This window comes from Ascaphus truei, chromosome 11 (assembly GCF_040206685.1).
Source record: "Ascaphus truei isolate aAscTru1 chromosome 11, aAscTru1.hap1, whole genome shotgun sequence".
Classification (NCBI taxonomy): domain Eukaryota; kingdom Metazoa; phylum Chordata; class Amphibia; order Anura; family Ascaphidae; genus Ascaphus; species Ascaphus truei.
Genome location: NC_134493.1, coordinates 12123018 through 12145862, shown reverse-complemented (window position 1 = coordinate 12145862; position 22845 = coordinate 12123018). Strand labels below are relative to the sequence as shown.

General features: G+C 41.9%; 1 protein-coding gene across 5 annotated transcripts in view; it reads right to left on the bottom strand.

Moving 5' to 3' along the window:
- Positions 1–22845, bottom strand: part of KATNIP (katanin interacting protein) — a 184407-nt gene that overhangs the window by 36313 nt on the left and 125249 nt on the right. For 3 of the 5 annotated variants that reach the window (XR_012787351.1, XM_075565272.1, XM_075565274.1), the window contains exons 12-19: positions 21916–22053; positions 21731–21751; positions 15732–16608; positions 14699–15421; positions 12591–12799; positions 6353–6428; positions 4914–5091; positions 2056–2221 (exon numbers count right to left, since the gene is read on the bottom strand). Coding sequence is in view for 4 of the 5 variants with exons in the window: in XM_075565272.1 (XP_075421387.1) it covers positions 2056–2221; positions 4914–5091; positions 6353–6428; positions 12591–12799; positions 14699–15421; positions 15732–16608; positions 21731–21751; positions 21916–22053 (2388 nt within the window). In the remaining variant the exon portion in view is untranslated. The remainder of the gene's footprint in view (positions 1–2055; positions 2222–4913; positions 5092–6352; positions 6429–12590; positions 12800–14698; positions 15422–15731; positions 16609–21730; positions 21752–21915; positions 22054–22845) is intronic. The other 2 variants (XM_075565273.1, XM_075565275.1) reach the window with 2 other exon arrangements.

Genomic DNA, 22845 nt, shown 5'->3' with positions numbered 1-22845 from the left:
GCTATCTCTCTGATGGATTTTCTTTCTTTTTTTGCAGCCTAAGGATGCCCTGTTTCACTTGCATTGAGAGCTCCTTTGACCGCATGTTGTGGGTTCACAGCAACAGCTTCCAAATGCGAATGCCACACCTGGAATCAACTCCAGACCTTTTACCTGCTTAATTGATGGTGAAATAACGAAGGAATAGCCCACACCTGTCCATGAAACAGCTTTTGAGTCAATTGTCCAATTACTTTTGGTCCCTTGAAAAAGAGGGGGCTACATATTAAAGAGATGTAATTCCTAAACCCTTCCTCCAATTTGGATGTGAATACCCTCAAATTAAACCTGATAGACTGCACTTTAAGCCCATATTCATTTTTTAACTGTAACGTGAATTTATTTTGGTACACAGCCGAAATAACAAAACTTGTATCTGTGTCCAATTATTTCCGGGCCTAACTGTATGTACGTGTGTATGTATACAGTATATATATATATATATATCAGTATATATATATATATATATATATATAAAATATATATATATATATATATATATATAAAAATAAAGAATAGACTATACTGTTCTGTGGCTAACGAAATGCTTTTATTTGTGCGAGCTTTCGTGATACACTGATCTCTTCTTCCGGTGGTATTACAATGAATAAAGCAAGAAAGGTTTGTACTTAAAAACAGTGTCTCTTTGAATGTATCTGACTGAAACTTTTATTAACCTGCGATTTATGACTTAAGGTGTTAAATGGTCCCTGGATGTTAGTGATGTAAGAATGTGTATATGTGTGCGTAAAAATACATTTATAAAGTGCCCAGTGTATACAGCACTTTACGAAAAGGTGTGTGGGAGTGTATACCAATGGCGTGGGTAGGTGTAGAAATTAAGAGGGTGTTGCATTACTATTAATGTGTGTAGATACTATGTGGTCCCTATTGGTATATAGTGATAGAATTACATTGTACATATGTATGTACAAGTATGTACTGTAGTAATAAGAACAGTGCAGGGGGCTTTTTCTTCTTTTTTTGTTTAGCTACTGTATATATGCAATATTTAAAAAATATTTACATTAGTGTTTTATAAAATACAAAAATGAGGTTGTAAGACAGGCAATGCTAAACAGCTCTGTAGACAGATCTTCATAACCTGATGAGACACAGACCTTTAAAAAAAAACATTCCTTTAGAGGAATATTTCTAATGCTTCTTCAAACTCAACGGGACAGTTAACCTGGTAATTATTATTTGGGAGCTTGCAGGCTAAACGTTTTTTTTAGAAAAGGGACACAATTCCCTATTAAATATGAAAACCTGGCCTTATAAACACAATACGTTTTGTGTCTAGAGGAACAAGTTTCTATGCTATGTCTTTAGACATTTACAAATTCCAAACCACAGCCACTTGCTTACTTACAAAGGAAGTAGCTTGTGGGTTGTAATATCATTTACTATGTACTGAGATATAACGGCTATATTTGTGCAGTATAAAGCAGCATGGAGAACGATGGGGGTTATTCAATAAGGTCTGTTACGGGTCAACGCACCTGGAAGGGAGCGGACGCCCATGCAAGGCAGTTAATGCCTGTTCGACTGCATTAACCCACAATGGACCTTAATGAATCTACCCCTATGCCTGCATTATCCTAATTAAATTCAGTGAGAGCACTGCTTTGCAAAACATAATAATATACAGTACGGGGAAGATTATTTAAATGCAAGTACAGATTGGCGCACACTCAAGCCAGCTGAAACTCCCATTCAAGTGGATGGAAGCGGACTTTGGATCAGGTGCACCAAGCTGTGCTGGAGCTTGATGAATCTTCCCCTACATGTTTCCATCATAAATGATGAAAACCTACTTCATACATCCTCAGTGAAAGTCAGTCTCTACATGGAAAATATGTGAATTCAAATATCTTGGAGAACAAAATGATTTTAAATAATTCCCTCTAGAAGCAGTAGTCTAATGCCCTTTAGAACCTGTGGAAGGAAAACATTTTTATAACCCATATATGTATACACACTCCCATTGCTAGAGGCTGTATTTAAAAAGCTTACCCCTCTATATGTGTCTTCAGGAGATTTGTTGTAATTCCAAAAACGTAGTCCTGCAATATTTTCAGTTCTACCAAAATTGACTGTGATAGTGTGGTTTTCTCCAGGCGTAAACGGAATGAGCCACATGTGACTATCTTCGTTTGTTATATTAACCCCATCTATTAATCTAAAAAATAAGTTAGCAGGATTTGGTTAAAGACAAGTTTGATCATACTACTAACATGACTTCATATTCCATCATTTCACAACCGATTACTGCTCACAAAGATGTTGTATATTTTATCAAGCAATGAAAATTATATTTTTTTACATCGCCAAATGTATAAACAATCGCAAAATACATGACCTTAAATAAGAAACATTACATTACATGTCACTCCTCTCTCTTGAATCCATTTTAAGGTTCTAGATTTACTGTTTTGTCCTGTTAAGGACACCCCACGTATCACAGTAGGTCTTCGGTTTGAGAGAATACGGCTACATACAGTATAGGTACGCAGCACTGACTGCTCCCATGAATAATGTTTCTGTTGTCTCCCGTCTTCCTATGTTCATCCGCTTATTAACGCTCGTTTGTGAAAGGTTCAAATCACTCACCAATGTTAAGTGGGAGATGGGAAAATATTTGTCTATTGCACTTGACTTCGGTTTTACAGTACAGTACAAAAAAAGCAAACGCAGCAAATTATGCATATGGCCTGAAACAGGCAGTAGGTGTTCATGGGACAGAGAGAACGAAATAAACATTGAAATCAGTCATGTGGCTATAACAAAAATGAACAAGTATATATGAATCATTTAGAAAATATGACCTAATTGCTGAAAGTACTGTATAGAACAACACTTAGCGGGGCAAAACTACGGCTTCTAAAAGTAGAATTTACAAAGCACCGAGAAATTACAGGATTGTCAACTAAATTAACAGCAATTTTGTCTCTATAATTATTTAGTCCCTTGTCTAAAAGGCAGTAGCGATTATTGCTTATTAATGTGCATACACTTCACAACTGGAAATAGCTGCTTTATAAGACAAAGAAAAAGAAAGAGCCCCAGATTTATCAAAATATACAGTAAGAATCCAATTTCTTTCAATGTTTGTTTTTCTTTGTCAGGGAAAAACCAATGCTGTTTGCACAAGCTTTAAAGCACAGACTGTTATAAGTAGCCCTTATAGTGTTTTCATTTCAATTTCCATTCAGAATACCATGGAAACCCAGAACGGAGGAGGCAGTTCCTTCTTGTGTTAGGAGAAGCCTGGGCTCTAGCTGCACACTTACACACAGGCACATACTGTATGCACTAAGGTTCCGTGGCTACATTAACGGAACACTGATAGCTCAGCACAATGCGCTCTCAATCACCGACACTCGTATGTCTCTGTCTTTTTTCCTTTTATGAATTGATTTTTAAACTTTTACACAACCACTAGGAGATCAAACATCACTGTGACCTCTGATGCCTCGATTTAGTAGGCTAGACACATTTAATATGCTGTTGCGGTTTTTCCTAAACAACATTAAATCATACTGTATGTCACAATGGATATCTGGCTTTTCGGTATAAAGTGCTGTAGCATGATTTAATTACTGCTCTTGTTTACAATGAATTTCTCATATTTATAACCAGATTACGGTAAATGTATTTACGATAATGTGAAGAGGGTTATGTATCATAGTCTCCTGAAATGCAAAACCAAGGAAAAAATGAAGCAAGGAAACTGCATGAGACTTATCAAAGTAAAAAACTTTTTTTGTCACACTTTTGCCCTGGTTTTGCCACCGGGATTCTCTAATACATATCCGTCAAAGCCCTTAATGTGTGTGGCGAGTAGGGTGACCAGATGACCCGTTTTTTATGATGTGGGCTGACATACACTGAAATGTCCCATTTTTTGTTGAGTGTCCCGGTTTTGACAGAGCAGAGGATGCCGGCGGGGAGGAGAGCAGAGGAGTAGCCTGGCAGCAGCAGCAGCAGAGAAGGATGGGGGCGGGGTCAGCAGCAGTGGAGATGATTGGGCTGGCAGCGGAGGCTGGGGGTGGGGTTAGCAGAAGTGGAGGGTGGGGTTAAAAGCAGACGAGCCTTTTGTAAGACCCAGAAGTCAGTGAGTACTTCTGGAGTCTGCTACCAGGGCCAACGATAGACTCCCCCCATCTCCAATGACAGGTAGGGTTTGGAGGGACAGAGTGCTTAGAGAGGGACAGAGAAAGAGAGAGACACACACACAAACACACACAGACCTGGGGAGGGAGAGGGAGACACTGATTGAGGAGAAAAAGAGAGACACACACACACTGACTGGGGAGAAAAAGAGAGACACCGTGGGGGGAGAGAGAGAGAGAGACGCAGACGCACACACACACACAGACAGACCTGGGGAGAGCGAGAGAGAGACGCACACAACCTGTGGGGAGAGATATATTGGGAGAAGGATGGAGGCATATAAGTTGTACTGCAAACATTTTGTAAGTTTTATTGCATGCTAAACGGAAGAGCTGCAATAACGTTTTGGGGGTACAGACCCTTCTTGACACAAAAACTACCTGTGTGGGAGAAATAGACAGACTGGGGGAAGGAGTGTGCCTGTGTGTCTGTATAAGTATGGCAAGTGTGTGTGGATGGGGAGAAGGGGGAGAGATAGTGGTGAAGGGGGATAGATAGTGGACGAGGTGAAGAGAGAGGGACAAGATGGGGAGAGAGAAATCAATAAAAAACAGTATTAATGGTGACGCTATTCGACAAATACCATTATAAGGTTTATTTTTAAATGTAATTTGTTTTAGAAATACATTTTTATTGTGTCCCGGTTTTTACTTTTGGAAATCTGATCTCCCTAGTGGTGAGGCAAAGTTGATACGTACTTGTCTAAAGTTCTGGAATCATCTTGATATCCAGGAAGCACGCTTAAATCTCGCGGAGATGCAGAAATCATATCAATGTTGATTAGTATTGCTTGTCCATCCATCCCAACAATTTCAAGTCCCGTCAGACCTAGATAATGTAGGTCACCCCAGGATAATGTGAAATTGAGTTGAAGACCTTAAAAAAGTAAAAAAATAAGTGTGAAAATAATTCTGGATTTAGCAATTCTACTGCGTATTGCCGAATTATTTTGTATAAACACAACCTTCTACTTAGATTCAGCACACAAAATTAGTTTGTTATTGGCAGTCTATTATTCTACCCTTGCACAAAATTGAAGAAGATTGAGATCCAACCACAATTCAATGTGATGAACTTCAACCATCTGAACCTTCTTTCATTATTAGAGACTGCACCCTATCTATCACTTATAGATGTTTGGGTAGCTGGACTACATAAAGGCTAGGGATTAATAATAACAATTTCCCCTCAATAATGATGTTAGGAAAATGATCGTGATAATGATATTTAGCACAAATATTTGCACGATAAAAAAAAACATCAACTGTTAATAAATGTAAAAAAAAAAAAAGATAGTTTTAAACAATTATTACTAATGAAGTTTTTTTTTTAATTAATGACAACAAATACATTCAGGAAATGCTCCTTTTAGGGTTGTAATATTTTTTTTTTAAATATAGGTATAAACCCGGATGTCTTCGGAGTTGAACCCTGTTTATTTCAGCTCCCAGGACCCCCTGCTTCCCAAGCTACATACTAGAGAAGCTCATGTGGTTACTTCCTGATTGTCAACTATCCCGTGGGAAATCATCCTATTGGCTGCAGTGCCGCAGGAGATTTGAGCCATCATATAGCGTGCCCTGCCGGGGCTGCTTCCGGCATGAGCTATGTATGTATCTCGGGAAGCAGGGTCACCCTGAAGCAGAAATTAACGGGGTTCAGCTTCAGAGACCCCTGCTTCATATCTACCGGAAAAAAAAGCCCCCCACTAGGAGAAACACTTCAGAGATAGGGGGGAGGTGGGATTAAGAGGAAGGGGGCAAATTTCAAGGCCATGTTATTGAAATGGATAACAGGTGTGGCAGATATGAAATGTGAGTATTAGAATTAACTAAAAAGAGAACAAAAGAATGGGTGCTAGTAAAAAAAATATGAAAGTATTAAAGTATAAGGTCGGTTAAATCTTCTATAAAAATACTAATTTGAATACATTTATATGTGTGTTTTATGTGTGTGTGACTGCTTCTCTAGCTACATCTGTACTACACTATATGGGAATTATTTTGTATTTTTTTGTGTGTGTGAGGTTATATCTGAACTGCGATGGGACCTTATAAGAAATGCCCTTGACCAATGCCTCATATCTCAATTTAACTGATCTACTTGAGTTAGCTTGTATGTAAAATATAATACTTACACTTTCCAAGGTATACTCCAGGTACCTTATTGGTAAGATTTGGTGAGAGTTCTGCTACATTCCTCCGTTCAGGAATCTGTGAAGATGGGACGTGATCAAGTTATTAATGGACTACATTATTATTGAGAGGTTATTGTCAAATCTCAAAAACAGAAATATAAACGGTTATAAAACATTTTAAGCACATGTAATGGTGCTTCCCCCACCCTCTGGGAGATTCCCCTGTTACCAGATGTATGGTGCATGCTACAATAATTGACCCGGGTCCCTCCCAACATGGAGAACCTAATCACTAATCAATAGTAATGCTCGGGGTCTGGTTTGCCGACAAGGGCCCCAGTGCTGTTAGGCACTGTGACAGAGAATACCCTTTGAGGATGCCTTTCTGACACATACTCCAACCGGTCCATGTAAATAGCTCTTCCTACCTTCCATACCCCTACGAGGTAGGCAACCCTCTCCTCTACGTGGCAAAAGGTACTTTTACTATGGGAAGTAATCTTGGCCCTGATTACCTAGATCAGCCGCTGTTTCCTATGCTCATTTATCTTCCTCATGATAGGCTCTGGAACATACGGGTACTCAAAACCATATGACTGTCTATAACGTTGAACTACATGCCGCTCAGCTCTACAGATCTGGGTGTTGCCAGGCCAGACTAAGAACAAGGGCTCCTATACAGGTAGTTCACAGTACCTTAGTATTACCCCCTTGGGCTGGACTATCCCTAGACGTATCTCATGCTCCCTACGCCTTAGAGCCTCTGCGGTTTCCTCCGGACCAAACTCTCCCTCGGCCAACCAATGATCTACTATATCACCCTCTTCCAACAGGAACCTGGTGCGGTGCATATATGTGACATACCATTGAAATCCGGGGTCCCACCAGGGCAGGGACATGATGGGGCAGCCATAGTAGACCCAGGTAGTGTGGGAAGAAAACCCTGGTGTGTCGGAGTTCACCAACATTGCATATTGACTTTCCACAGAGGTAACACTGTCGGCAGTATCATCCCAAACGCGATCCCCAAAGTCCCAATCCAACAAGTTAGTGGAAGGCTTCAGAGTCTTTGCAGCCCGCAGAACTCTCTTTTTAAAGTAATAATCCCGGGGGGCTGTTTCGGCCTCACCTGGCGGGGCACCACCCTGGCTAGGCCTGGTTTGTAAGCTTTCTACAGCAGGACTCACCGGCAAGGGCATGGAGTGTTTGCTGGCCAATTTAGAGTCCTGATAACAGGCCTGATCCGCAGGGGACAAGGATGAGGTAATTCCCGGACCCATCAATTTCTGGCGGTTCAGGTGGGCCCGAACATGGTCCATAAAAGGTCTTGCACCTGTCGTGGTTGAACCGGTACTCACCAGAGTGGGAATCGGCCAGTCCACATCCACCTCGATAGTCGCCTAAGCAGGTATGTCATCACGGGTTGATCTCGCGGGATCCTGGGTCAAATCCAGATCCTGCACCGAAGGGGTACCGACATCTGGTCTTGGCGTGGTGATGTAGTCTCCGTCAGCCTAGGAGTTGGCACCGGAAGGCACCTTCTTACCAGAAGTCTCAGTCGGTTCCTGCTGGGAGTAAGGGGGTGGACTCTCACCGCTCTGCTGCATCTTCAGAACCCTGGAACTCTCGGGATACACTGTAGACTGTGGGGACCGCCACATCCAGGACGCTCCGCAGCCACTCAGGTCGCACTGTCGCCATCATAGGTACCGGATTCTGCTGTTTTTCAGATCCACCGGTAAGTGTCTTTTCTTCCACAGCGTCGCTAGGGTCACTTGGCGTCGGCCGGAAAACCACGGATGATCGACCGCTGCTAGTTATGGAAGAGGGCAGGGACACTTCCGCGAGGGAGAGATACCGCACAATTTCGCTGTCATCTGTGGCAAACAGCAGGGCGTGGTCTAGCTCCTGCACCACTAACAGAAGTGGTTCTCCCTCACCCCGGGCATTCACCTTACCCATTGGCTCATCATCGATTGGTTCATTCTCGCAGACCGTCTCGGGTACTTCTGCGAGAACCAGCTCTGTACTTGCTTTGGCCAGCGGGGTATGCGGACCCCCAGGAGTGTTCTCCAGAGCACTCTGGCCCTCTTGAACCTCCATGGCTGAGGTAGTTGTTGTTTCTTCTTCGACCGCCCATGTCTTGGGGTCAGCCACGTCGGCTTTAAGAATCGGGTCCAGCATCTTGCACATGTGGTGTCCCATATCAGGTCACCACCCAGAAAGTAACGCTTGGGACAAAGGCATTTGATGTACCTCCTCTCTTCCACCTTCAGCACCAGGAGTCCTCCCGGCAATCAGTAGTGCGCAAATTCGATTACACTGGCTATAATCAGGTTTCTCTGTAAGCACGGAAGCAGGAGTATTAGTGAGATAGCTCCTCTCTCTTGCCAGGCTTCGAAGAACTGAGGAGCCTCCCTTATCTTCAGTAGTCGTTCGGCATTGGCTGTTACAGTGCCCCCTCCCTTGTGGAAATCAGAGAAGGAGCACACTGGAACAGAACTTGACTCTGGTTCCTGTCTATGCCAATCAAATAGCTTGAGTGGGGTCCTTGCTTTCGCGCCAGACCCTTGCAGAACTTTGCAAGAATAAAGCGTGCAACTTTCCTGCAAAGCTCCCACGTGGTTCAGAGTGTCGGCGGGAACCGCCATCTTAGATAGTGCAACTCATGTGGTGCATTTCCGGGCAAGGGAACCTCCATTTTGAGAACAGTTTTATCACGGGTGTTGGGTCTCCGCAGCACATGGTTAGCTGTCTACCGAGAGCAGGTTATACCACACTCTAGCAGAGCTCCCTCCGGTATGCTGCACTCGCTCACAGTCCATTACAAGTGCTCTGTGGTTTAATGTCTGCTGACGGCTAGTTGAACTGGTACGATTCTTTAAGCAGAGAAGTATAGGCACCTGAATACGGCAGGCACTCCCCCCAAGGCACAACCCCAACAGTACCTTACACGCCACCCCATCTGGCCCTGACACCTTAGTCTCCTTTAGGTGATCCTGGCCCCTGGCAACTAGATCCTTTCCAGACATCCTATGCTGCATCACCCGCAGGGTGACTTTGAACAGCAATAGCCTCTCTGTCTCAGCACAGCTCACCCTGTAGGACAGCACCCGCTGCAGGTCTGTGGCGAGGAAGGTGGGCCACGGTTTTGGTATGCCGGAGTCCCCTGAACACTACACCTAGCCTCCCTCTTTCCTCAGCACTTGCTCTGGAAGCGTACCTTGTAACTTCCAGCCGTGCATTGCTGAAAGCCTCTCCTGTCGCTGCTCTCAGCAGCGCCTCCAAATATAACGGTGCTTTCCCCACCCCCTGGGAGATTCCCGTTACTATGTGTATGGTGCATGCTACCTTTAGGCTCTCAGACTTGCTGAGTTGTCTGTCGATGTTTTTGGGGACCCAGGACAGGCTTCTGGGGTACATACCCGACATTGATCTCTAGTGGAACAGCGCCTCCATCTGCTGCAGGCTCCATATGTATGCAGGCAATCTCCTCTCAGACAATTCCCTCTACTTTCCCGGAAAGATTACACACCAGACAGGAGGTATGAATAACTGGAACGGGTTTATTCTGTTCAGCCACACAGTCACAGCAGGCTTCTGCCCAATACAGTCTCTGGCTTGTTATCCAGCTGTAGGATGGTTCCTGGACCTACACTACGGGTCAAGGGCCCCAATAGCAGTCCTTGCTCTTCCCTGACCCTCTAACATACTCTCTCCCCCAAAGGGAAAAGCAACCCCAAAGGCCAATATGCAGGCAACCTGTGTGTGACCTGCCTCTCTCAAGTGAGGAGAGGCACTAACTAAATTTGGATTGCAACTCCCATAAGTACAGTAGGAGGAGGGCACCAGGTCTGACCCAGGATTGGGTAGAACCCAGGCCTAGTTACACCTCCTCCCCTGCCACTCAAGTTTACTGCTGTGAGTGGGGAAAACCCACGATGGATCCTAGCAGGCCTGTTCTCACCAAGACTTACTGCTAGGAAGGGCAGACTGGTAGCCAAAAAACAGTCCTGGCTAGACACATATACAAAATAATAGTGGAAATTGAGGATGTTGTGAGTAGGATTCTAGTTTTTACCACCAGGCCAGCAGCACCACGCCACTCTATTTGTAGAACTTTATTGTCTTTTTAATAAATTAGCTTAACTGTATTTCAGCCATTTTTATCTGTTTTTTGCGTTCTGTATTTGTTTCCCTGTTTCAAATAGCAGTATACACTATGATTTTTTTTGTGTTTAATCCCGCATGTCCTGAGACACTTCTCTGTGGATTAATCAAGCAGATCCGGGTGTGCCAGATTGGACTTCCTAACAAAGTTTCCCAATACCATCTATCAGCATATTTGGACATTTATTGGACATTTTTGAGGTGCCAATTTGTATTTATTTGATGTGAACTACCATATATCTGCTATATCGTATGTAAGTAAGAACTTCGGACAATAAAAGTATTTTTGTGTGCTAAACCGAATGTGGAACTGTTATATCTTGGAAATACATAATGAGAAGACTTTCTAAGGAAAACAAACATGTATTTATTAAACTCTCGCAAAACGTTTAGAAATACTTATTTTTGTATATGGGCCTCCACATAATGAGGGGGAGAGGCTATATGACCATATTCCATCATCTACATCATCAAGGGGGCCGGACAGGACATTTAAATAATTTAAATGACCTGTCCATCTACCTTGATGTAGATGAGCAAATATGGTCATATAGCTTCCCCCTCATGATGTTGAGCCCCATATCAGACATTTACAGTATGTCATCCAGGGGGAGGAAATACTGTACAATCCTGCATCTCTTACCTTCAGTTGTGCGGGGGGGACAGATTCAGATGGGGAGACAGATGGTTAGTACCGGCTTTCTCTCCAAGCAGATGGCCCATCAAGTGGAGGATTAACTCTGCGGGGTCCCGTTCAGAAGCATGGACCCCCCACCCAGCGTTAATCCTCCAGGGTCACAAGACTCATTGTTTTGGGGGCCGTGGATGAGCCAGGGATTTCAGCATGCTTGTTCTTGACCTGGAACACAGCATGTCTGGACACATCTCTATATCACTCAATGTGCACACCTTTCCTGCACTCTCAAAAGTAGGGTTACCCACTCAAACATTTTGTATGTGGCGTCTACATGAATTATCGTTTGGAAAAGCTCTTGACAAGTATACAGAGATGCTTGAGATACTATACACTACCGACACACTTTATTAAAGTGTGGCCGGTACCGCAAGCCGGGAGATTTCCCGGCTTGCTAGTGGCCGCCCCTCGGCGTGCCGCGCGTCATAGACGCGCGGTCACGCGTCTTCGGGAGCGTGCGCCCCCTGCACGCGCGTCCAGGGGCTCCCCGAGGGAGCCCTGGTGTCCCGCGATCGCGGGACAGCGGCAGGGGGTTCCGGGGGACCCGGCGGACCCGGCAGCGGTAGGGAGAGCGCCCCGATCGGAGGGCGGTCTTCCGCTGCTTCGGCGCGCGCCCGTCACTCTCGGGCGCGCGCCAGGCTACTGCTGCGGCCAAGAACGGGCAAATGCTCGAATAAACTTGGCCGCAGCAGTATAGTACAATGCACCATAAAGTACTTCATTAAATACTATAGTAAAACATTTTTTTCCTTGCATATAATGCTGTCATGTGACTAGAGACAGATGACAATTTTTTTGTAAATTACTCCGGTTATTTTTATAATAAACTGAATGCTTTTTAACTTATATCTGCTTTGCCATATGATGCCTACAGTAAGTGGAGGACACTGCAACAGTCTACCATGTACCAGAGTAGCAGTGACAAAGGGTAGGCCAGTCACGGTGCTAATACTTGCAGTCCAGAAACTCAGACTATGGGCCTTATTCTATAATGTGCGATCGCTTCGTTTCAGTGCTAGCACATGGAAAGCCCCGATGAAGTCGTTGGAGCTTTCATGTGGTAGCACCGAATCGGCACTCTCACACGTAATAGAATAGGCCCTATTCTGGAGATGGATACTCAGGAGCAGCCAGCCAGTCTCGTAGCCATTAGAGGAGTGCCCGTGCTCACTGCAATACTGCACACCCCAATATTAAAAAACATCCAAAATAAGGGATTATGTAATTTATCAGAAACTCAAACTTTGTTTCACCAAGCACTGATATGTGAAATGTTGAATTGAGTGAATTGTGTATACACACAACAAATTAATCATAAAAAAATATATATTTTAATAAGACTGCATAGCAGCAAAATTGTTGCCATTATCCCACCTGCAAGTTTTCATTGGATCCTGCTTGTGTAAAAGGTCTCTCCTCTTCTGCACCATCTGCAGTCCTTGGTCTTACTTTCTCAATTTCTTCATCTGCGCTTAGATCTGTGCCTTCAGGTTCCTCATTAAATGTTTCATCGTAGGAAGACATCGCTTCCAAAATGTCATCATCAGTTGTAAATAATATTGTATCGCCAAATTGCTCTGCAGCTGAATATAGAACATGTCCACGGATACAAATATAGTTGGAAGATATCACAATACAGAGAAAGGACAGGGGTTAGGGAATGATCAACTAAATCATACTGATTGTAATATTGAAAAATAATAATAATGTCTTTTAATCGATAATTATCAATACAGGTAGGTGCAACTGTGAATTGAAGTGAATCAGAGAAAATGAGGGATACAATGTGTTTGTGTCCTTTAAGAAAATTCACTTATATGCACACTCCTGGGAGTAAAATATAACTTTTAATACGCAATACTTAAAACATATATTACCGAAAAAGATGGTATAATAAACATTAAAAATGAATTAAATAGTATTGACATGCACCCAAAAATGTCTCTCAAAAAATGTATAGATCCTCCAGTCAATAATTGTTACTGGAATCCTAGAGGCTCAAAAGGGTGCAACCAGCCAGGGTGGGCCCAAAGGAGCTCAGCACTTGCAAACACTAGTGCAGAAAATGCATTACCGCATTAGCAGCAGGGATTGATCACTACCTTCATGTAAAAACTAGTTAGCAACACTGTATAAATGAGACCATACCTTAGCTGCTACACTGTTTTTAAATATATGTCTGCGCTAGTGAATTACAGAAAGTGGTTTAAAAAATGAAAAAGAATAGTTAGAAAAATAATGCCAAAGTATCTTTTGATGCATCAGTAATAAGAAATTATAAAAAAAAACCTGTAAAGGAAGAGACCCCCACATTTTCCATTGGAGGGACAACAGGCCGGGCAATATGAATGTGGGGAGGGGGGGGGGGGGCGCATCCCTGGCATGTAAGCAGACATGGGTATCGAGGGAGGGGCAAGGGAGGGAATTAGGGGGTCAGAAATGCCTGGTGGGTAAGGGTTTTAGAAGGCTACAAAACCATAACCTACCCATCCCATTTTTTAAAGGTAGTTAAGCATGAAAGTGAACCAGTTTTAGAGTTATTTGTGTATCTGTTTTCCCAAAGTTTTTACGTTACAAGTGGAGTCGTCACAACAGAACTGCCAACACACAAGGACAGTGATGGCTTGCCCAAGGTACAAAATGAATACATAAGTGACGGCTGTATGAGGGAAGCGAGGGCTGCAAGGTGGATGGCTTTTGTCACTTAAGGAAAAGCTATTATTGATACTGTACACTACAGACAGATCCACTAGCACCTATTGTCTTTCTCTTTGGTTCTTAAAGAAAGAAGTACATTCATATACTACAATACAAAGAATACACTGTATGTATTATCCACAGTGTTTCAGAGTCTTCAAGGTAAAGTTCATTATGTCACTTTAAGATTCCTGGTAACACTACATTGAACGTCTGTCCAAACTCTAATTAGGCCTCGGGCATGGTCAGCGCTTAGGCGCAGACCTGTGCTGAGGCACGCTCACGCTTACCAGTGAGCCCCTGCAGCCGCAATGAGAGCGGCTTTAGCAGGGGCTCGCGCACGCTTCCGCAAGCGTGCGGAAGCGTGAGTCTTAAGAAAATTTTAGTTTTGGCGCTCACGGGAGTGCAGGACCGGTCACGTGAGCGGTTCGCACAATGAGGGCGAACCAGCTCCGTGACGTCACAGGCCCGCCCCCCGACACGCCCCCGGAGGGCGCGCTAACCAAGGCCAGGGAAAGCACCCGCTTTCCCTCAGCCTCAGCGCGCCTCCGCACGGGCTGAGTCACCATGGACTCAGCCTTAGAGCGCTCTCCTCCTGAAAACTCTATGCTGGCTCCATATTAAACTCCAGATTCACTACATACAAATTATTCTCTTTTAAGGCTCTCCATTCCTCTGTGCCCTGTAACAATTTATCTCACATTTACAACCCTTCTCACAAGCTGCACCCTACCTGTGCAATATAAAATCCAAGATAGATAGATATATTATATATGACAACATACCTCCAGATAGAGTTCCTGAAGCCTTGGCAATTTCTCCCTTAAAGATTATTTCATCATCTAAAAGTATTTCAATATCTTTTACACCACGAAATGAATGTATTCTTGATTTATTGTAATTCCAAATTCTAATCATGGCCACCTTACAAGGGCTTACAAAGTCCAAGTAGATAAAGTGCAGCTTTCCAGGAGTAAATGGTGCTAGCCAAAGGTGCATATCATCCTGCGTCCTGTTGACACCATCAACCAGATTTGTAACAATCCTAGGATCTTTGCCGTAGGCTGGTAAAATATTTATATCAGTAGGATCTGCTTTGATCTTGGCTATCTGAACAGGATTCCCATTGGAAGTAAATATTTCTATTCCATTAAGACCAACATAGTGCCTATCTCCCCAAGTAGTTTCAATTTTAATGCATACATGTTGTCCATAAGGCAAGACTGGTATTTCAAAATCACTTCCTTCATCTTTGTCTGTTTCAACTGAGTTGTCATCTGCTGGTTTTGGTAGCTCCTGTGCCCATTCCTTTCTTGTCATATCATATTGTTTTCCAATCCTTTGTTGCTGTAGAAACTCATCAAAAATATCCCCTTCAAAATCCATGTTAGAAATTCTACCGCGGTGAGACTGATTGAATTGTAGTAAAGAAGTCCATGATTCCATTAGTGTGTTTTCTTGATCACTACGCCACCTGGGTCTAACAATTTTAATATTTCCCTGATTACCTAAAAACAATAAAACAAACAATTATTCCCTCTCAAACATAGGTCATGGTTATTTCAAGGTACATGTGTGTTTGTGCGTATATATATATATATCACACAAGGTAGGCACTCACGCAAGTTACCTGGGTGCACTAAAGCTACAGTACACAGCACACAAAATAAACTAAATCAGGCGCTCGCAGGAACTTATAAAAAGTTCAAAACCCCTCTTACAATAGTATCATACAGTACCTTTGCTAAGACCGGTATACTGCATATACTGCACCTTTTCATCTTTCCGACCATTAGTTATTCAGAACTCAGTACTTACCTATTCTTATCAAACCAGCGTCTCCGCTTTTTTCACTTCCCAAACTTGTGTCTGTCACATTCACAGCCTTCCTTCTCCCGCTAATTGGACGTTCAAGGTTAGCAGAAATTCTGTTGGAGAAACCTTCTAAATCATCAATGCATTCTTTTGTGGAACTTGTATATGAACAGTCTTTTTCATTTCCACTTCTATAGAAGTGTCTAGATTCAGCGTTCGATCTTTTAACATTATTATTTGTGAACCCTTCACCGTCTGTAGTTTTTCTGTGTTGATGAGCTCCTTCACTAAAAGAATGTTTTGAAAAAAAATTGAGAAGATTATCTCCGTCTTGTTCTCTAATCTTCTGTTGAATGTTGGAAGGCGATGCTAACCAAGACGGAGTTTTATTTGAGGACTCGTTCACTTTTCTCCCTGTAATTTTGTCCAGTTGTTCCTTTATTGTTAGCTCATCATTATCAGGTGAGCATGGAGGAAGTTCTGAAGTGGGTGTGTATACCTCATGACCCATTTGTAAGTCCATAGGCGGCACAGTGTTTAAATCTTCACTTTTATTAATATTTAAATGTTCCTCTATGCAAGGGCTCAGACTTCTCCCTGCTGGATTCTCAATTAAATCGCTTTGCAGTTTCAATAAAAAATTGGTTTGTTGCAAACTTTGAAAATTGGTACCCTTATTGCTATTCTCACACAAGGCCTCACTGTCATCGCTTTGTGTGGCGAGTGAGGGCGGTGAGGCACTTTGCATTTGACCGGTTTGTAAATTTATGGTGTTACTGTAATCAAACACTTGGTTTCCACAGCCTTTATCTAAAATCCCATCAAACACAGTGTTTTCATCTTTATATATTTTCAAATGCTTTGCACCGATGTCAAGATCCTGAATAAAAAAAAAAACACGATAAATGTATAGAATTTACAAGAAAAAAATAACAAAATCAGACAAAACATGAATTTTATGGAATAAACTTGAAATAGCATTCGTCAAGACAGAACTCTTAATAGAGCATGTGAATTTTACTACTAAAATAAAATCTGTTTAAAACCAATTTTGCTATAACTATTTTATAGCTTTGTAATTCTGGCTGCTTGTACCAACATATCTGGTTAATAGATCTGCATCAAATGGAAGACACTTTGACAAGCTCGAGGCAGTAGAATATATATATATATATATACATACACACACACAACATATTTTAATATTGCTTATTAAATCTTGCAAATGAATTTCAGTCAAAAAAAGAGAACATTTTTCAGTGGAGGGAGGTGGCTGTGTCCAGAGTCCCTGTGATTTTATAATATGATAAGCTTGATTTTTAATGAAGAAATTGAAAATAGAGTCAAGCACTCTTTATTGTGTTTTAATCTCTAGATTTGTGATGCTAAACCACCAGATTTTTGTGCAGCAGACCTCATTATCTGATCTAGTGCATCCATTATGTATATAAGGGAAGGATTTCCTATTACTCCTCCACTGCTTAATATGTTATATTCACTTAGTCACAAATATATAGCACTATAGATATAGTGTCATTTAAGGGCACATTTGCTTTTACAGTAAATAAGATCCATGTGGCTGTTCAGTGCGGGCGAGGCCGCGGATGAGGTGCACCCTTTTTGGGACCAATTATACATAAATCATGCTCTATCTGTATGTATCCGTACACTTTCCTATATTCCAGACTTTGTCAGTGGTACACACTCACTAAATATGATTGGGTTTTAACCTATTGTCACATTTTAATATCATCTATTCTATTAATCTAATATCACTGTGACGGGAACGGTAACCAGGCTACACAATAAAGGTTTAAGCCCATCTGGTTACCCCTGAAACCATGGGGTCCCTGGCAGTTACCTAGCATCATAAACCAGGAACCAGGGATTATACATGGAAAAAAATATTGACCCCTGCTTTTCCAGTTAACATGTTCCCTTTGCCTTAGAAACATGAAACTTCTTCTGTGTGAGTTGTATGTGGGGTATTTGGGTTGAAATGCAATTATTGTGTTTGCAGGAGTTCGGGGGCGATGATACCAGTAGTCCCCTAATTCTCCCCGACGTACATGCACTATTTGCCAGCACGTGAGTGGAATTACACCTGGGCTGCCCAGTGTCCCCAGACTCCTGATTTTTGAGCCTAGATATCCCAGATCCATCTCCCCGCACAAATATGGGCCTCCCAAAGAGATATTGTGTAATAAAACATATTTTATTATGAGTTGTGCATTTACTATAAATGGTCTATTCAGCCAGCCCGGGCATATACAATGTTGCCGGGATTTCTGGATAGACATCGTAGTTCAAAGAGGAGACGGATGTTGAGAAATGTCGGGGTACTAAGTGGCCAGGGCAGGGCGGAGTACTGGGTCCGGAGAACGGAGACCCCTGCGGGGAGGACCCTCTGAATTGCCAGACTCAGTGGAGCCTGCCCAGTAGGTGGCAATGGGTTGACAGGGGGAAGCAGCAGAATGTCGGCGCGTTTTCCATTGGTCAATTCATATGTCCCCTACTCTTCTCAGTGTTCATCAATGATCTTCCTACAGCTTGTAAGGGAGCTTCAATACACATGTATGCAGATGACATAATCCTATATGCACACAGCCATAGCCTCTCCGACCTTGAACACATACTTCAATCTAACTTTTCTGACAAACTGTTTTTAAACACTGACAAGACTATAACAATGGTATTTGGAACTAAGGCTAAATTTTTAAAGCTTCCAATGACTGAGCTCCACAGCAGGACCAACAATAACACCACCCTAACTACTGATACTAGGTTTAAATACTTGGGCATATGGTTTGACTCCCATTTAACATTCGGGATGCACATTGATACCCTGACAACCATTCAGCAACATACTATGCCAACAACATACTATGCCAAACTAGGTGTACTTCACAGTACTTTACAAATCCTCCCTAAGTCTGCTGGTCAGAAAGCATATCGCACAGCAGATGCTAATGAGAATTATCGACTGTGTGGACATAGTATACGGCTCAGCACCCCAAACCCACCTTAACAAACTTGATACCCTCTACAATTCAATTTGCCGTTTTGTTATCCAATGCAACTACAACACGCAGCAATGCGAAATGCTCAAAGAAGTAGATTGGTCATCACTCGAGTCTAGGTGCAAAGTTAATCTCTCCCATTTTGCCTTTGAATACTTTCTGGGCAAGCTACCCCTCTGTCTGAACAAGCCCCTCACCCCTACCACACGCAGCACTTATCTGAGATCTGACTCCAAAAGACTTTTCATGGTCCCAAGGTCCAACAAAGTATCCGGCCGCTCCTCCATCTCTTACCGTGCACCCCAAAACTGGAACAACCTACCAGAGACTCTCACAGCCACCACCAGGTTAAGTTCTTTCAAAACTAAAACTGGTTCACATTTTGATCTGGTCTGTAACTGTTACATACACCTATTATATATATATATTATCTCTAACTGTGCATGCAAATGTCTTGTATATAATGTATACCCTGTTCACTTATGTAACTATGCATTATTTGTCATCTTGACTCTGTGCCCAGGACATACTTGAAAACGAGAGGTAACTCTCAATGTATTACTTGCTGGTAAAACATTTTATAAATAAACTACAATAATGCCATTTGGAGCATTATCTCACTGAAACTCCCATAAAACTTCAATGTGAATTTCTGTGCGATAGTGCCCATATCTAGATCATTGCAGTAGAACAAACAAGTATAATCTGTTGATTCAATATTCTTCATCTTAATTACTGTACGCTCTTCCTCACCAGTATTGTTTTTATTGCTTCCCACCCCAAATCCAAACATGATGCCAATAGCCTAATTTACCTTATCAATCACTAGTCATTCATTTTCTTTGCAAATTGCTCTTTTTGTTCGGCTTTTTGCATGTCAGATCTCATATTCACACACGGGTATCCCCACTCCACCTTGCTAATCCTCTCACTTCCTCTTCTGAACTAGGCAGACAAATTGGAGAAGAAGGACCCTTGCCGACCGAGCATGGGAGAATGGATCGATTGGCATCTTAGATAATTACATTGCCATAGCCTAGAGCGCCAATTTGTGTGTGCGGGAGTTGAGAGGGGGTTTAACCTTCTCCAGAGCGACCACCCCCCTCCAGTGTAGCGTTGTCATGGCGACCCAATGTCAAATGATGCAGCAATGGCACATAACCACGCGTTGCCAGGACAACGCGGCGTCACATGCCGCTGTGACATCATGACGGCGCCATGCTGCAGCAGGAGGGTAACCTGCCAGAGAACCTATGAGCGGCAAAAGGTGAAATTAGCCACCGGTATTACTCCGACAGAAACACTGGCGTAATAAATTGCAAACTGCAATTGAACTAAACTCTCGACTTGTTCATTTTCTACAAGTTATAATTACTCAAACCGATACATAAATAGTTAATATGCTTCAAGCCATTGTTCACGCAAGAAGCGATTCAATCACCATTAAAGTAACCATCTTACTTTTTATTTCTTAAAAAAGTAAGTGTTACTTTATAGGTGACTATACCTTTCCAAGAAGCCCATTACACCGATAAGTTGTTTTAAAAAATGTTTTTCACACACACCAAGTTAAACTGATGAGTTGAAAAACTCATTCAACTTCTCACTCATACTTTTATTTTTCTAGTTAATTAATTTCACCTTCTCCTCCCAACGAAATGTATAATACAAATAGAGAAAGAAATATGTTTGCAGCAATTGGCTTTTACACATTCTCAAATCCACTAACCATTTCCTGTATTAAATCTCTAAGATTCTGCGTCTAGAGCAGTGGGGCGCAACCTTTTTTTAGCCACAACCTCTAAATTTAAATGTCCACTACGTGGTCCCGAAAAACAGTAGAGATCAACTCTGCGGGGGTCCCTGCTTCTGAGTGGGACCCCCACAGCACTGGCCTTGTGACAAACTAAAGAAACTAACTTTCAGTACTGCAGCAGCCCGTGTCTCCCTGGATGACTGAATGGAGTAGGAGGGAGACAGGAGCTGCTGCTGCTGTAGTGCAAGTCAGTTTCTGTTATTTCAGTCAGAAGATTAACGCTGTGGGATCCCTGCAGAGTTTATCCTTACTGTTTTGGTGACGCCCACACATTTGTCAACGACCCCCAAGGGGGTTGCCTACCATTTCTAGAGCATCAGGCTTATGTACAGTATCTTATTTGTATGTGCAAGGTCACAATTTATGTATTTGTGTCATTAAGAAAGTTATTGTGTTTGTCTGCACATAAGCCGGCTACATTAAAATAAATAACAAATAAAATGCTATTCTCAGTGTCAGGAAATGAAACAAATTAAGCTACAATAGCTGTATAAAAGGATATAAAATAATAAGCGGTATATTAGTCTTTTACGCTTTGTGTAGTGCTTGGGCTTTTCTGTTATTCTTTCTGCATAACATTTAAATACCAAATTCCAGATTAAAAATAAGAATAAGTCTGTAATAATAAACCCACAAAATGAAATGATTATGTGCAGTATTATCTTAAATCTCCATGTTATTAAACTATAGGAAAGTAAGAACAGAATGATCTGCAATCTGTTGGTTTCTTCTAGGACTACACAAGAAATAAAGCAGAATAAATCCAGTTAGACAATGTATGTTTTGCAATTGGACAAAAAGCAAACTTTAAAGTGTGTTATTTTATTGGGACATGCTTACATAGAAACCATAACAGCAGAACACAAAGCACAAATGATATTAATTATAATCCTCTGCTAAATCCTCAGGCTGTATCCTGATTACACTTAGAGTTGCTGCTGTATGCTGCAATTACTCAGTATACTAAAAATGAAGAACGCCCATAAGAAGCAAAGCATTTTGGTACCACATTAAACAATTGCATAGTTTAATATATAGGAAAAACAGAAACCTGGAAACAAAAATGTCAGAGTTCAAATATTCTATAAAAACAATAAACTTGAACTACAGTGTACTAAGAAACATTAAATACAAGATATCGCAAGTCCATATTTTAATTTACTTACCAAATTCTTATGCTGCAACTCCTGCAATTATTAAAAACATATTTTCAGAGTAAATTGTATAGGAGTATTTTGTATTGTATATGTATTCTATGCTGTAATTGAAACTAGTTTACACAAGAGTGTGGCAATGGACAACAGAATGTGTGTCAGCCAAAGTAAGAGCATAATGAGTTGTAGCTGCTTACACTGAGAGTCTTGTTATAATTCCAAATCTTGATCGTGCATATGTCAAAATCACATGACCTAGTAGGATTGCGGACGACAAAGTAAAGCTGCACAGGAGGATGAAAAGGGCACAGCCACATAAAGCGCTCCTTTGTAGTCTGAAGAATAGAAGACAATTATCAAACGAGAGCGGTACAAGTGTAATTATATCACTAGTGCTGCTGTGCACAAACCTTATACAGTAGCTACGGACTAATCACCTGGGGTTGCTTTTAGAAGGGATCGATATCTCTCTCATAAATATATATATCTATATGATATATAAATATATATAACACACACACACACACACACGTGTTTCCGTAGCTACACTTCGTGATACTATGGCCTTCAAACGGTATGTTTAAAAGTCGATTAATGCACAGTTAACTATGAATCAAATTTAATTTGCTTGAATGAAAGTTAATGCACCATTAATTATGAGTTAACCTGCCTCTCACAATACCGAGCACCAATTCAGTTGCAGAGGGATCTGCATTAAACTGCAGTGGATATGAGAAAGGTCAGCTTTGAGCTAATAAATACATTATATGGATGAGTGGCCGATTAACAGTACAGCCCTAAATTGTTCCAAAAAAGGGACAACTCAAATCTTATTTTAAATATATGTGTAACTAGCTGATAGACCCGGCATTGCCCGGGATGTAAATGGATAAAATAAATGTATGTTATTTAAAAGAAAAAGTACAGTAATGAAATATTATTGTGTTGAGTGGGTGGTGGAGTGTGTGTAGGGTGGAGTGTAGGTTGAGGGGGGAGGTTGTAGGTTGTGTAGTGGAGGGGTAGTGTAGGGGGAGAGGAGGGGGAGGGTGTAGTGTGGGGAGGGTGGAGGTAGGAGGTGTTGTGTGTGTATGCGTAGATGGATGGTATAGAGTTACCGTTTATCCGTG